The sequence below is a fragment of the Dermochelys coriacea genome, chromosome 4, assembly GCF_009764565.3.
Source record: "Dermochelys coriacea isolate rDerCor1 chromosome 4, rDerCor1.pri.v4, whole genome shotgun sequence".
NCBI lineage: Eukaryota > Metazoa > Chordata > Testudines > Dermochelyidae > Dermochelys > Dermochelys coriacea.
Genome location: NC_050071.1, coordinates 18,174,169 through 18,187,158, shown reverse-complemented (window position 1 = coordinate 18,187,158; position 12,990 = coordinate 18,174,169). Strand labels below are relative to the sequence as shown.

The window sequence follows — 12,990 nt, the reverse complement described above, 5'->3', positions numbered from 1 at the left end:
TGACCAGGGTTCTTGTGGTTTGTGAAGGGATAACTCTTCCTTATTCACTTTCTCCATACCATTCATGATTTTATAGATCTTTATCATATCCCACCCCTTAGTCATCTTTTCCAAATTAGCAGTCCCAGCCTTTTTAACCTCTCCTCATATGTAAGTTTTTCCATACCCCTAATCATTTATGCCCTTTTCCCAATGGGGTGACCAGAACCCCCATGCAGTATTCAAGGTGTGGGTGTACCACAGATTTATAGTGGCATAATGATATTGTCTGTCTTATTATTGATCCCTTTCCTATTATTAATTATAATATTATTGCTGCTGCACATTGAGGGCATGTTTTCAGAGGACTATTCAAAGAGATGTCAAGATTTCTTTCTTGGTGGTAAAAGCTAATTTAGACCCATTCATTTTGTATGGATAGTTGGGATTTCCCCCCCCCCCTCTGTGTGCATTACTTGGCATTTATCAAGACTGAATTTCATATGCCATTTTGTTGCCCAGTCTTGTAGTTTTATGAGATCCCTTTGTAACTCTCCACAGTGTGCTTTGGACTTAACTATCCGGAGTAATTTTGTATCAGTTGCAAACTTTGCCACCTTAAATATCCCAGTTCAGATCTCACTTGAACAACACTGGTCCCAATACAGATCCTTTGAGATCATGCTATTTACCTCTCATCTGTGAAAACTGCCCATTTAGTCCTACCCTTCTATAGCTAGGCTGCTATATACTTTTAGAGCTGTGCCTAAAGCATTAGCCAAACCAGAGCATTCTATTTCAGAAAGGTATTTTTTGTTCAGTGCATACTAAACTATCCTTCATACTAATGAAAGTCACACATGCACATTCCTGAGAGAATATATTGTACATCACAAGACAAAGTCAATCTTAGTTGAGAAAGACTTGAAGAACCTTTGTTTACAAAAGGCATTGTCCTGACCTTTGTTACCGTTGCCTTAGATCAGACACTTTAAAAAAAGATTTTTTTTTTTTTTTTAAGCTCAGTTTGACTTTGGCTTTCCTTAAGCACTGAGAGATGCTACAAAGCTAGACCACAAATTATTAGAAACAGTTGAGGCTTTCCACACAGTGCTGTTTCAAACTCTAGTAGAGCAAGCATAAGAAAAGCAGGTCTTGTTGTTGGTTAAAACTGAGCTAAGAAGCATCTGCAGTTAAAGGACAAGAGCAGTAATTAGAAGCAAAGACCAGTCAAGTTCTCAGAAGTACAGCATTAGAAACATCAGTCCTTATTTCAGCTATCTGTTCAGCGGTGCCATCCTAGAGGGATGCAGGCAGGTGGTATTTAGACCAGATGTTTCTATGCTACTTTTGTAAACTGGGGTGGGGGGGGGGAGAGAGGGGGAGGAAGAGGAAGAGAAGAAGGCAGAAGAAGACCTCAAGAACAATAGAAATGGCTCTTAGAGAGTTTCCCCTACACTGCAAACAATGCAGTATTGTTTATTCCCCTGCACTGCAAACAATGCAGTATTGCAGTTAACAGAATCGGAAAGTGAAGTCAATTAGGGTTTTTTGCATTGGTCGGGAAGGAGGAGCAGAAATCCGCCATTAGCCAATGTACCTTTAGTTATACAGTAAGAACAGGCACATTAGGATGTAATAATAATCATTAAAAAAAAGCAGTTCTATTGGAAGCCCTCACAAGTGGGAGTTGTAGAAAATACCCTTAAGATCTTCTACATTTAAGAAGTTAAAGGTTTTAAAATTTCAAACAAAGAAAATCCAAATGGAAGACACTGAGAACAATTTGTTAAATAGAGTAATCCTACATAGCTCTGAATTCCTACCTCTCTCTGCTAGAGAGCCGTGAAATGATAAAAACCAAGGAGTTAAAGGCATTTGCAGATGCTGTCCAGCAGAGCTGTGTGAATAATGGATTTTTGGTTTGCTGGCAATTCTCTCTCACACACACACTTCTGGTCAAATGATACATTTTTTGTTTTGTCAAAATGGGACATTTTGTTTTGATTTTGACTATTTAAATATTTTCAACAACATAAAATGAAATTTTAAAATAAGTTGTTTTAAACCAAACATTCAAAATGTTGGTTTTGAACATATCAAAATAATCCATTTTGTTTCCTTCCTCTTGAGTTTTCTTTTGAGGGACAGCAATTGTTTCCACTGAAACTATTTGTCAAAACGGACAGGAAGGAGTTCACAAAATGTTTTAGTGCTGAGGAAATAGCAGGTGTTTTTTTTTTTTTTTTTTTTTTAAAAAACAAACAGACATTCTGGCCAATATTATTCACTAAAACCATGACTAGGGAAGCAAAGTGTATTCATTCACCAGTTTTGTTAGCCACATGAAAATTCATATGTTTAGACCAGTTAGTTTATACAACCTCCACTCCCCCTCATGCAAATACAGAACACATTTTTGTTGTTTGTACCTTACTGGGTTTCTGAGAAAGGAAAGGGTGCAATTCACCTAGAATTTAAGGCCAGAAGGGACCATTGTGATCTAGTCCTGCATGACACAGGCCATAGAATTTCATGAAGTGCTTCCTGCATCAAACCCATAGCGTCTGGTTGAGATTTTTAGAAACAAACCAACCAAAAAAAAAAACCTAATTTTTAAAATATTACACGACAGACAAACAAACAAAAATGACCACATCCCTAGGTAAGTTGTTCTAATGATTATTACACTCAGTCAGTGGAGGATTAATGATTTTGCTGCCCCCCCCACCCAGCTCACCTCCGCTCCACCTCCTCCCCTGAGCGCACCACTGGGTCCTGCTTCTCCCTACCAGTGCTTGGGCACGAAACAGCTTCGCAAAGGAGAGGGGAAAGTGGGGGAATGCGCACGCTCAGGAGATGAGGCAGGGCTGGGGCGGGGATTTGGGGAAGGGGTGGAGTTGGGGCAGGGCCAGGGGCAGAGGGCGCAAACCTGCACCGGGGGAAGCAGCCTCTGGCCGCCCCTGCAAATTTGTTGGTCTAGGCGTTAATATGCCGCTGGACTCAGTGTTGAAGGTTTGAGAGTTATTTCTAGTCCAAGTTCCTTTAACTTCAGCTTCTAGCTACTGGTTAATGTCATGCCTTCATCTGTTAGATTAGAAGCAGACTCGACTCTAACTCTGTTAGAGGTTGTCCATGATTAAGTCACCTCCAAACGATCTCTTGGATAAATAAATAGATTGAGCTGCTTAGTCTCTCACTCCAAGTCAGGTTTTCCAAATGTAAGATAATTTTTATAGCTCTTTTCTGAACCCCCATCTAATTTGTCAAAATCCTTTTTAGGATGACACCAGAAATGGACACAGTATTCCAGTAATAATTTCACAAGTGCCATATACAGAGGTAACATCTCCCTAGTTTTATTCTATCTTCCCCAGTTTATACCTAAGAGGATAGCCTTTGCTCATCCCTGGCACAGCATTGGCAGCCCACATTCACCTGGTTATCCCTCACACCCTCCCCTTAGCACCTCAAATGACTTTTCGGTCACTGATTTCCAAGCAACCATCCCTCATTCTATCAGCACAATGAACATTCTTAGCTCCTAAAAAGGTATCACCTTACAGCTTTAAATAGATAAAATGTGTATTACTCAAGTAAGGCCAGTTTACCAAGATATTCAGATTGCTCCGTACACTAGTGGGGCATTAAATGGTAGATCAACCTGTGTTATCTCAACAAAAACATTGAATAGCGTTGGGCCAAGAACAGATCCCTGTGGGGACAACCTCCCCACCCCCAGAAATAACTCTTTTGGATCACTCATTTATTTAAGGTATCAGAGTATCAGCTGTGTTAGTCTGGATCTGTAAAAGCAGCAAAGAGTCCTGTTGCACCTGATAGACTAACAGATGTATTGGAGCATAAGCTTTCGTGGGTGAATACCCACTTTCTTGGATGCATGTGCATCATAAGCAAAGCTTATGCTCCAATATGTGTGTTAGTCTATAAAGTGCCACAGGACTCTTTACCATTTATTTAAGGTTACTCTAAGATCTATCAGACAGTTTTTAAAAAGTCATTTAATAAGTGCTACATTTTGGCATAGCACTTTAAAAAAAAGAAAATCAGAATGTTGTGAGATACCAAGTCCTGCTTCCGTAAGGCATCTGAATATATTATCTCAACCAAACTGGTAATCTTGCAGACCACCACCAAGTTTAACATCAATTTTCTATAAAACCCATGTTGACTGGCATAAACAGAGGCAGCATGATTTACTGGTTGCTTCCCAGTATGTCCTTCCACAATTTCACCCAGGACCAGTGTCAAGCTAAACAGCTGACAGTTACCCAGGTAATCCTGGTTAATTTCTTTAAAAAAAAAAAAGTACAACATTAGCTCCTCCTTTCCCTTTGCTCCTCTAGAATGTCACACACATTCCACCTTCAACCTACCCCTAACCAGCACTCTCCTGGAGAAGTAGATTTCCATAGAGGAGGAAGATGGCAGGGGAAAAGAAGGAGATCAGCTCACATGCCCACCCCACTCAGAAGATGATGGGAAGCTGAATTGTTGCACAAGTTCAGCACTCAAGAAAGCTGTGCATGTGGCCATCATTGCCAGTACGATGAGTATTTATGTGCCAAGTGACTGAAGTACAGCACGGCACTGGGACTGCCAGGAATTCACATCACGTGGAATCTGAACAGCGACATCGTACTCAGGTCAAGGGGCCACATCAAATGCGAGGCATTACAAATTAAGCACCTAACCCCATCGAGACTCTCGCCTGACCTGAAGAAAAGTGAGGCAAGAGTGTGTTTTGTTAACAGCAGCTTTGAGAAAGTGCTCCATAGAGCATCAAAACTGGATTTTTCCCTGAGCATCTCCTTGGGTAGCAATCCATTGCACAGGATTGGTTAGACAACCTACCTGTAATGTCACGCACACATGGACAACGTTCCTGCTTGGCCTGTGTTATCATGGTTTATACTTTATTGAATGGGATATTGCCACACTTTTAAATTTTGACCAAATAATATGTTAATTTCAACGCTATTCAACAGGGGAAGGTTATTTAGAAAATACGGGCATTCAACAGGCATAAAGGTCAGCAAGACTGAGGTAGATACAAGATTCATAGCTGGTCCCCTAATCTATAGCTTATAAAAAGAAAAGGAGGACTTGTGGGACCTTAGAGACCAACAAATTTATTTGAGCATAAGCTTTGTGAGCTACAGCCCACTTCATCGGATGCATTTGGTCTCTTGAGTTAGAGAAACATGCAAGGAGAAGTGTTTATGCAGAAGTCACAGCAGAATTACTGCTGAAGACTAGAAGCTTTTACTGGAAACACCCTTACCACCACCAAAAAACAAAAGCATGTCCCAGTCGCCCCCCTCCCTTGTATTAACTATACAGTTTGAAAGGCCACCAACTTACCTCCAGGGTTTTTACTAAAATTCTCATGTAAACTTCAGAAACCCCCAGCGACACTCCGAACACCGATGGCAACACTATCAGTGTAATCACCACAGTGAGCCAGACGGACAAGACCTTAGCTGCAGCAGAGATGAGGTCCTCCATGATCGCTAGAACCCCGGCTCCAGGGGAGACCCTCTCCCGCCGCTCCCTGGATCGCTGCTGGCGGCAGAGAGCCAAGCGAGAGATTTGTGTCGTCCGCCCCCTCGGGCTCCGCCCCGTTTACTAATTGCGCTCAAGATCCAGTCCGCAGCTGCAAACCCTCTCTGCAGGGAAAGAACAAATGCGAGGGAGAGAGGGCAGATATGGGACCGTTTGGTGCAAGAAGCCAGAGATGAATAGCATGCAACTACAGCCCGGGAGGGGAAATCCATACGAAGATGAGAGAAGGGGGGGGGGGGTCGGAGATGTGCTCCCCTTGAGTCCCATAAACTTGGAAGGGTTAAAATGGGTAACTGAAAAGGGAACTCAGTTTGCCTGTCGCTCGCTTCCTCTCCCAGGTGTAATGGGCTAGCATTATGCAGAGCCAAGGTGGAGGTGATCATAGCCGTTTCAATTGCATACGGCTAGCGCACAATGCTTGGGGCACACGTATGTGCCTCTGGTACTGGGGCCACATCAAAAAGGAAAGCCCAGAAGAGAGACACCATGGTGGATCTTCCCCATAAGGTTTCATTTCCTTTGTCCAGGGTCAGGTATTTTGCTTTCAACAGCAGCAGTGAAAAGGGCAAAAGTAAGAGGACACTTTAAAAATAAAATAAAATTAAAAAAAACAAACACCCACCACTTCTTAAAAACCTAGCCAGTTTCAAAGAAATCCCCAGCACTTTAAAAGTAGTCTCAGGTACTACACCTCCCCGTATCGACCAGTTTTAGTCATATTCTTTTCCTAACACGAGTTTTTCCTCCCTTCCCCCAGTCCATATAAATCAACAAAGGAAGTCATTAGATGATATACAATTTTATCAACCGCACGCGTTTTTTAAAAAGGCCTCCCCTTATCTCATATGTGACCATTGCAGACAGCAAAGGGTTACGTTTCAGTTAAAATGGTTTCTCTGGGATCCCGTCTCTCAGCAGGTATTGGATGCAGGCAAGAAAAGTTTAAACAGCCACAGTAGAGCTACAGGTTTCAGAGTAGCAGCGGTGTTAGTCTGTATCCGCTAAAAGAAAAGGAGGACTTGTGGCACCTTAGAGACTAACAAATGTATTTGAGCATAAGCTTTCGTGAGCGCTAATAAATTTGTTAGTCTCTAAGGTGCCACAAGTCCTCCTTTTCTTTTTAGTAGAGCTACAGTTTGCCAAGAGCAACAAAAAAATAAGACCAGGTTTATGATGGAGAACACAAGTTTTAAATTCCCTGCTAAAAGCCTAGAAGGGGCTCTTGAAAAATAACTACCCACAATTCAGCCTTTAGCGTGAACAGCAACTTTGTTTAATTTTTTCGTTTAAGAACAAGCCTTTAGGCTACTTTGCCATTGTTCCAAGATAGAAGCAAACGTATCGCACTGAGCAAAACAGGACAGATTTCCTTCGTTACTTTACTAGTTACTTTAGCTAGGCAATTCACGCAACTTTTAAGTAAACACTGTTTAAACCCTGCTAATAATTTGTAATCGTCATTACCCAGAGTAGTACAATAACCACTCCCTTCTTACCTGAGGCAGGGCCTCCTAAGCAAAGAGCACAAAGGGGAAAACATACCGGGCGAGGGCTGCTGGCCCTTGTATATTTCTTGCAGCAATCAAGAGACAGGAAAAGCTACCAACGTTTGTATACCATAATTCACATAACAGAGAGACAGTTTTACCATAAACTTTGTATTACTCCAACCCCCAGCCGGCCAGACTTTTCTTTGCAATAGCGTTCTCCCTGGTAGAAAAGAGAAATTCAGTAAGAGAGAGAACAGAGGAAAGGAATAGATTAAGGATAACTGCCGCTTTTGGGATAATAATAAAAATAATAATTAATCATAATAATGAATGAATGAATGAATGAATGAATCATAAACACTTTGTGTCTATAGAGAGAGCTTTTCATTTGTACGTATCAAAGTACATTATGAAGGTAAGTAAGGTAGCATTATTTCCAATTTACAGCTGGGGAAACAGACCCAGAGACATTATTAAGTGACATGCTCAAGGATACACAGTGAATCTATGTCTGAGCCCATAACAGAGCCCAGGTCTCCTGACTCCAGCCCTGTAGCTGAGGAGGGGCCTGACAAGGCCATTTGTTTACCTTGTTGACTGTACACACACCCTGGCAATGCTGATGGAATGGGAGCTATTATGCTTTTTTTTACCAAATCTGGATTTTGCAATTGGAAAAATGCACTTTCTCAAGACAAAGGCTTAATCCAACATGAAAACTTCTTAGTCCACTTGAATGCAATGGCTGACTAGACTGCAACAAGGAAAAGAGAAGCTGCAGGATTTTGGAGGGGTGGGGGATTGTTTTTGGTTTTTTTCCTATTTCTACATTTCTGAGACAATCAGGGTCCAGACACCCCAAAGAGAGAACAATGGATGTAAACCCAAAAGAATATGCTATTCAATCAACTGGTTGTATACAATATTACTGTGAAAAATATATGTCAAGTTAGATCCCTTATGAAAGTGTGTAATATTCTGAACCTGATTATTGTTATAAGATAGGTACACAAATTGTGGTTAGGAATTTATGCATTTGTGTATTTAAAATTGTGCTCATAATTTGTGCTGCAACATTCAGCTCCATCTCACTACAGAAAGGTGAAAAAATCACCAGAGGAGGCCACTTCACTAGTCAGAGGAGATTAGTTCCAAGTACCTAGCATTGTACAAGCCAGAAACTATAATGGTGGACCATTAAAGTTAATGAGAAAACACAAACAACTTGAAACTGAAAAGAAAACTCTCCTCCCGGAAAACTAAGAAAGGAGGGGGGTGGAAAAGAGAGAGAAAAGGCGGGGGGGTGGGGAACCTTTTAAAAACAAGCTCTTCAGCACCTACACAAAACTCCCTTATCTTGAAGAAGGCTCCTAAACTTGATGTGGTAGATCCACCATACAAAATATTTACTAATTTTGTTATTTCAGTTTATTCATGTGCTCAGTAACATTCCTGACTTATGACTTTGATTATGATATTTATTTTATCATAACTTCCTTTTTCAGGTGCCACAATTATTGCGTTAGTGTCATCCTCACAAATTGAAAGAAAGAGGTAATATTTAAAAACCTTTGCAAAAACTTATCCAGTTTGCTGTGATAAATGAGTTGTCTCTGAGAGGAGATCAAATATCATAAACTTCAAGGACTTAGATCTACTCTGAACGATTAATCAAGAACCTTTTTATCAACCTACTTTAATTTACTGCAGGACAAGATCCAAAATTCAAGGATGCTCCGAACGATTCTGAAAAATGAAAAGTACACTTCTGCTGATATTCAGAATGAAGTAACTGGTATTATGAAGAAGATAGTTTTGAAAGATATGTTGAAGATACTGAGAAAAATAGTGATGTGGTGTCACATTTCAGGCAGAAGAACTTGACATTGGATGCTGTGAATACTGAAAAAAGAAAAGGAGTACTTGTGGCACCTTAGAGACTAACACATTTATTTGAGCATAAGCTTTCGTGAGCTACAGCTCACTTCATCGGATCTCCTTTTCTTTTTGCAAATACAGACTAACACGGCTGCTACTCTGAAACCTGTGAATACTGAAAATTTGTCCATTGTTTTACGCTATTCTGTTGATATCAAAGCCAAGGAGAGACTTACTTGAGTAGTCCAACTGCATGGCCTTACTACTGAAGATCTAACACGACATATTTTGAAAGATTTGGGTCTTGACCTTCAAAATTCTTTATGGGTTTTCTTTGATGGTGCAAAGTTATGTCAGAGTGCAAAGGAGGTGTACAAATGCTTTTGCAGCAGAAATACCTTACACACCCTGCTTGAGTCATCTATTACATCTGGTGGTTACACATGTGAGTGAAAAGAGCTCAGCAGTGGCAGATATGTTCTCAAATTGTAAGTCTATACAATTTTTTTTACAGGCATGAAGTGAATGTGCTGTACAAACACCAGCACTTGCAAAGACTCATAGAAACAAGATGGACTGGTCACCTGAAAACCTTGGAAATAATCCTCAATAATTTGGAAGAGATTCAGAGTATTCTGTCAAACATGTGAATGGATATGGAGACTTGTCCACTATTGGAAGTTAATCATTGAAAAAATTCTTGTTCTTAGCTGAGGTTATGAGAATGATTTTGAAAGAGTTTGCTCCTCTGAACAATTATCTTCAAAAGGAACTAATGCACCTTGCTAGCAGTGTTGAATTGATTACTGTTGGCTGTGAAGAAAATCGGGGACGAGGGGGAGAGAAATATGCTTGAAGATTTTTTCCTTGAAGATTTCATCCAAGCACTCTGGTTTGAAAGATGTATGTGATAAAGCATCAACATTAAGATGTGCCACCAAAAGAGCAAAGGTATTGCCCCTAAAATTTCAAGATTACATAGTTTCTGAGCACTTATCAGGGTTCCAAAGTGTAAATGAGCACCAGAGGTCCCAAATTTATCATTAATTGTTTGATGAAACCAGTCGTGAAGTGCAAAGGAGATTTTCTGAGAACGCCAAGTTATACAAAAGCTTGTCAGCAATCTATTCCACCAGATCGCCAGATTTCTTGAAATTGGAATTACTTTGAGCTTCAATTGATTTGCTTGGATTAGATATGGAGACAGTGAAAGCTGAAATGGCTGTATTTAAACCACTGATAAATAAGAGAAATTGCAAAGAATTTGAAGAAGTTCTAGGTGCTGCTATGGAAATAAAGGATGCTTTCCCATATATTTTTGAAATTTCTATAATGGTCTCTGTTGTTTGGGGCATCAGTTGCAGCTTGTGAGAATTCCTTTTCGTGTTTGAAAAAAAAATTATCACACCAAAGAATGAACATGACCCATGAAAGAAAGAGAAACCTAATTCTCCTGTCATATGAAAGTGATTTGACTTCAAAACTGAACCTAGATGTCTTTGTGGAGGAATTCAGATATTATGAAGACTTATCCAAGACGTTATCCAAGAAGACTTCAACTTTAGTTTTATGAACAGTGTTTACATTACATAGCACTTTCATGTTAAGATCTATACTTTTATATTTCTGAATCTTTTAATTTTTTGAATGCTTGAATATTTGAACAAGTATAGAAATATCTATCTTGTCTTTTCTTATTTCATAAAAATAAATTGTAAAAGGCTTCTGACTGAGACAGCGTTTTTCACTAAGTACATGAACTTCTGAAGGCAAGCACAACTGCCCCTCTTGTCTTGCAGTCTGCTTCCCCATGTCTATGTCCTAGCTATGGGGTTGCCTGATTCCTATCCTGCCGGTCAAACCCAAGAATTGTTAGTTATATACCTAGAACTGGCTCTGCTCACAGAGCTATCAGTAAATAACCTCTCAGGAAATAATCAGGAGAAGGTGAACTGCAACCTAACAAATGCAAAGCTTCTGGCAGCACAGCTCTTGGGCTGAGCTTTAGGAACGGGCATTTGGAGAGCTGGAGGGACAAAAAAGGACTGAGGAGTATTAGCAATTCTCCCTCTAGTGATATAGTTCCACCAGTGCTAGCAATGTTGGAGTACTTGTGTTGACAAGAGAGCAGGGACGGCTTTAGCTGAGGTCCACAGGGTCCCCATCTCAGGTCTGACCATCATGACAGAGGAATGGCTGGACCAAACCTGAGATGGGAGCCTGGGGCAAGTTCACCCAGTGCATATTGGTTTATCCAGGCCCGATTTCTGTGGTGCAGTTGCACCCAAGGACTGGCCATGCTGCGTGGAGTCATTCAATAAATCAGAAGATCACTTTAACATCAAGTCTTAGATCATTAATCCTAGTGGTTCCTAGCATCCTAGGATTCAACAAAGACCTGATATGATGAAGAAGACAGAGGCCCAAAGGTATTTAGGCTTCTAACTTTCACTGAACTCAATAAATCTATGGAAGTGAGGAGTCTAAATATCTTCAAGGATCTGAGCAAGAGTATCTGCTCACTTTTTACCAGGCTTTCTGTATTGTGTCTCACACTCTCTTTTCCTCCCACCCACCACCCTGCTCCTTCACACTTCACCAAAGTTTGTTCAAGACTTAAACAGCTCACATTGCTAATTGCTGCCATGAAGTGGGGCTAACCCAAGCGTACCATGCCCAAAGTCACACCTGACGTCCATGTTAGAACTGGGAATAGAATCCAGATCTCTAATTCTAACGCCTTCACCACAAGATCACATTTCTGTATTAGATATTCCACATTGCCTTGTGGATATTGGAGTCAACAATTCAGCTACAGGAAAGTTTATCTGATATTTATATTTGAATGATTGCTAATTGTCAAAGGTAGCTTTTGACAGAGAACTTTCTGTGAGTGTTAGATGGGGAAAAAAGAAATTGTGTGTGGGAAGATTATTTAATACTAGAAATTCTTTGAGGAAAAATTACACCTGGATTCATTATCATTTTTAAAGTAAAAATTTAAAATACATATCTATAATTAACAAATCCAAGGACACAGAGGACTTCATAGTGGTCTCTATACACACCACAGTGGGTTTGGTGATGTGGAGACTTGTCCACTAGACTCGACAGAGACCAGCAACTTATTTCAGATGGACTACCAGGCACCCTTCAAATTGTGATGTGTTCTCCAAATCTGGATTGATTTCAAACCAGAGGTGTATATGTGGAAGGCTCTGTGCCCCATTTCCAAACCTCTGAATCATACAGGGGCTGAAGTCTACTAATATCTTTGAGATAGAAGAAAAATTCTGATGATCTGTAGATTTTTTTTTTAAATTTAGCTGAAAAGAACAACAATTAGTTGCAATAATGCATCACACAGAAATAACATGTTCCTTTTCTATTGTAATGACCTGACTAATGTGTGTACCACTGCTCTTGACATGGTGGAATGAGAACTGCTCAAGTGGAAGTCATAGCCCCTATATAGCTAGCAACTAATGGAGATTCTCCTTTAGCTCAAGTGTCATACACCTTTGTTTTTCAGAATACAAGAAGTACTGCTGCTGTCCCACTGTCAATGTAGTTCCAGTCAACCAAAGCACGATGACAGCCATGACATTTTTAGGTGGCCAAAGACTTTTATTTTTTCTCCTGGACGTCACATGCTCAAGCGTGACCAGCCACTCTATGTACATTTAACAGGATAAGTGCTTTGTAAGTAAGGTGGTGAAAATACAAACACAAGCTCCTATTTTAGTACCTGGAGCGGTCTCCCTGCCCCTCACCCCCCCCCCCACTCCTTGATATTTCTTTTAAATGAGCAGATCATCAATACTGAAGCAAAGAGAAATCAATTCTGCTTTTGAATTGCTCTTGGAATCTTCTCTTTCTCCAGGTACAGCAGGGAAAAATATGCCTAGTCATTTGAAAGTGTCCTAATAATTACAGAGCTGCTGGCAAAGCCCTACAATAAATTATGCTAAAGTTCACTCTTAGTAAATAGCTTGCATTCTGATCAAAGAATAACTGGCTGTTAACTACAAAAAACTTGCTGACTTATAAAGAAACT

At 40.3% G+C, this 12,990-nt stretch overlaps 1 protein-coding gene across 1 annotated transcript in view; it reads right to left on the bottom strand.

Moving 5' to 3' along the window:
• The window catches only part of GPAT3 (glycerol-3-phosphate acyltransferase 3), a 29,500-nt gene extending 22,285 nt beyond the window's left edge, over positions 1-7,215 (bottom strand). The window contains exons 1-2 of the mRNA XM_038400337.2: positions 7,062-7,215; positions 5,365-5,669 (exon numbers count right to left, since the gene is read on the bottom strand). Of these exons, the coding sequence (XP_038256265.1) occupies positions 5,365-5,508 (144 nt within the window). The 5' untranslated portion in view covers positions 5,509-5,669; positions 7,062-7,215. The remainder of the gene's footprint in view (positions 1-5,364; positions 5,670-7,061) is intronic.
• Positions 7,216-12,990: the final 5,775 nt, after the last annotated feature.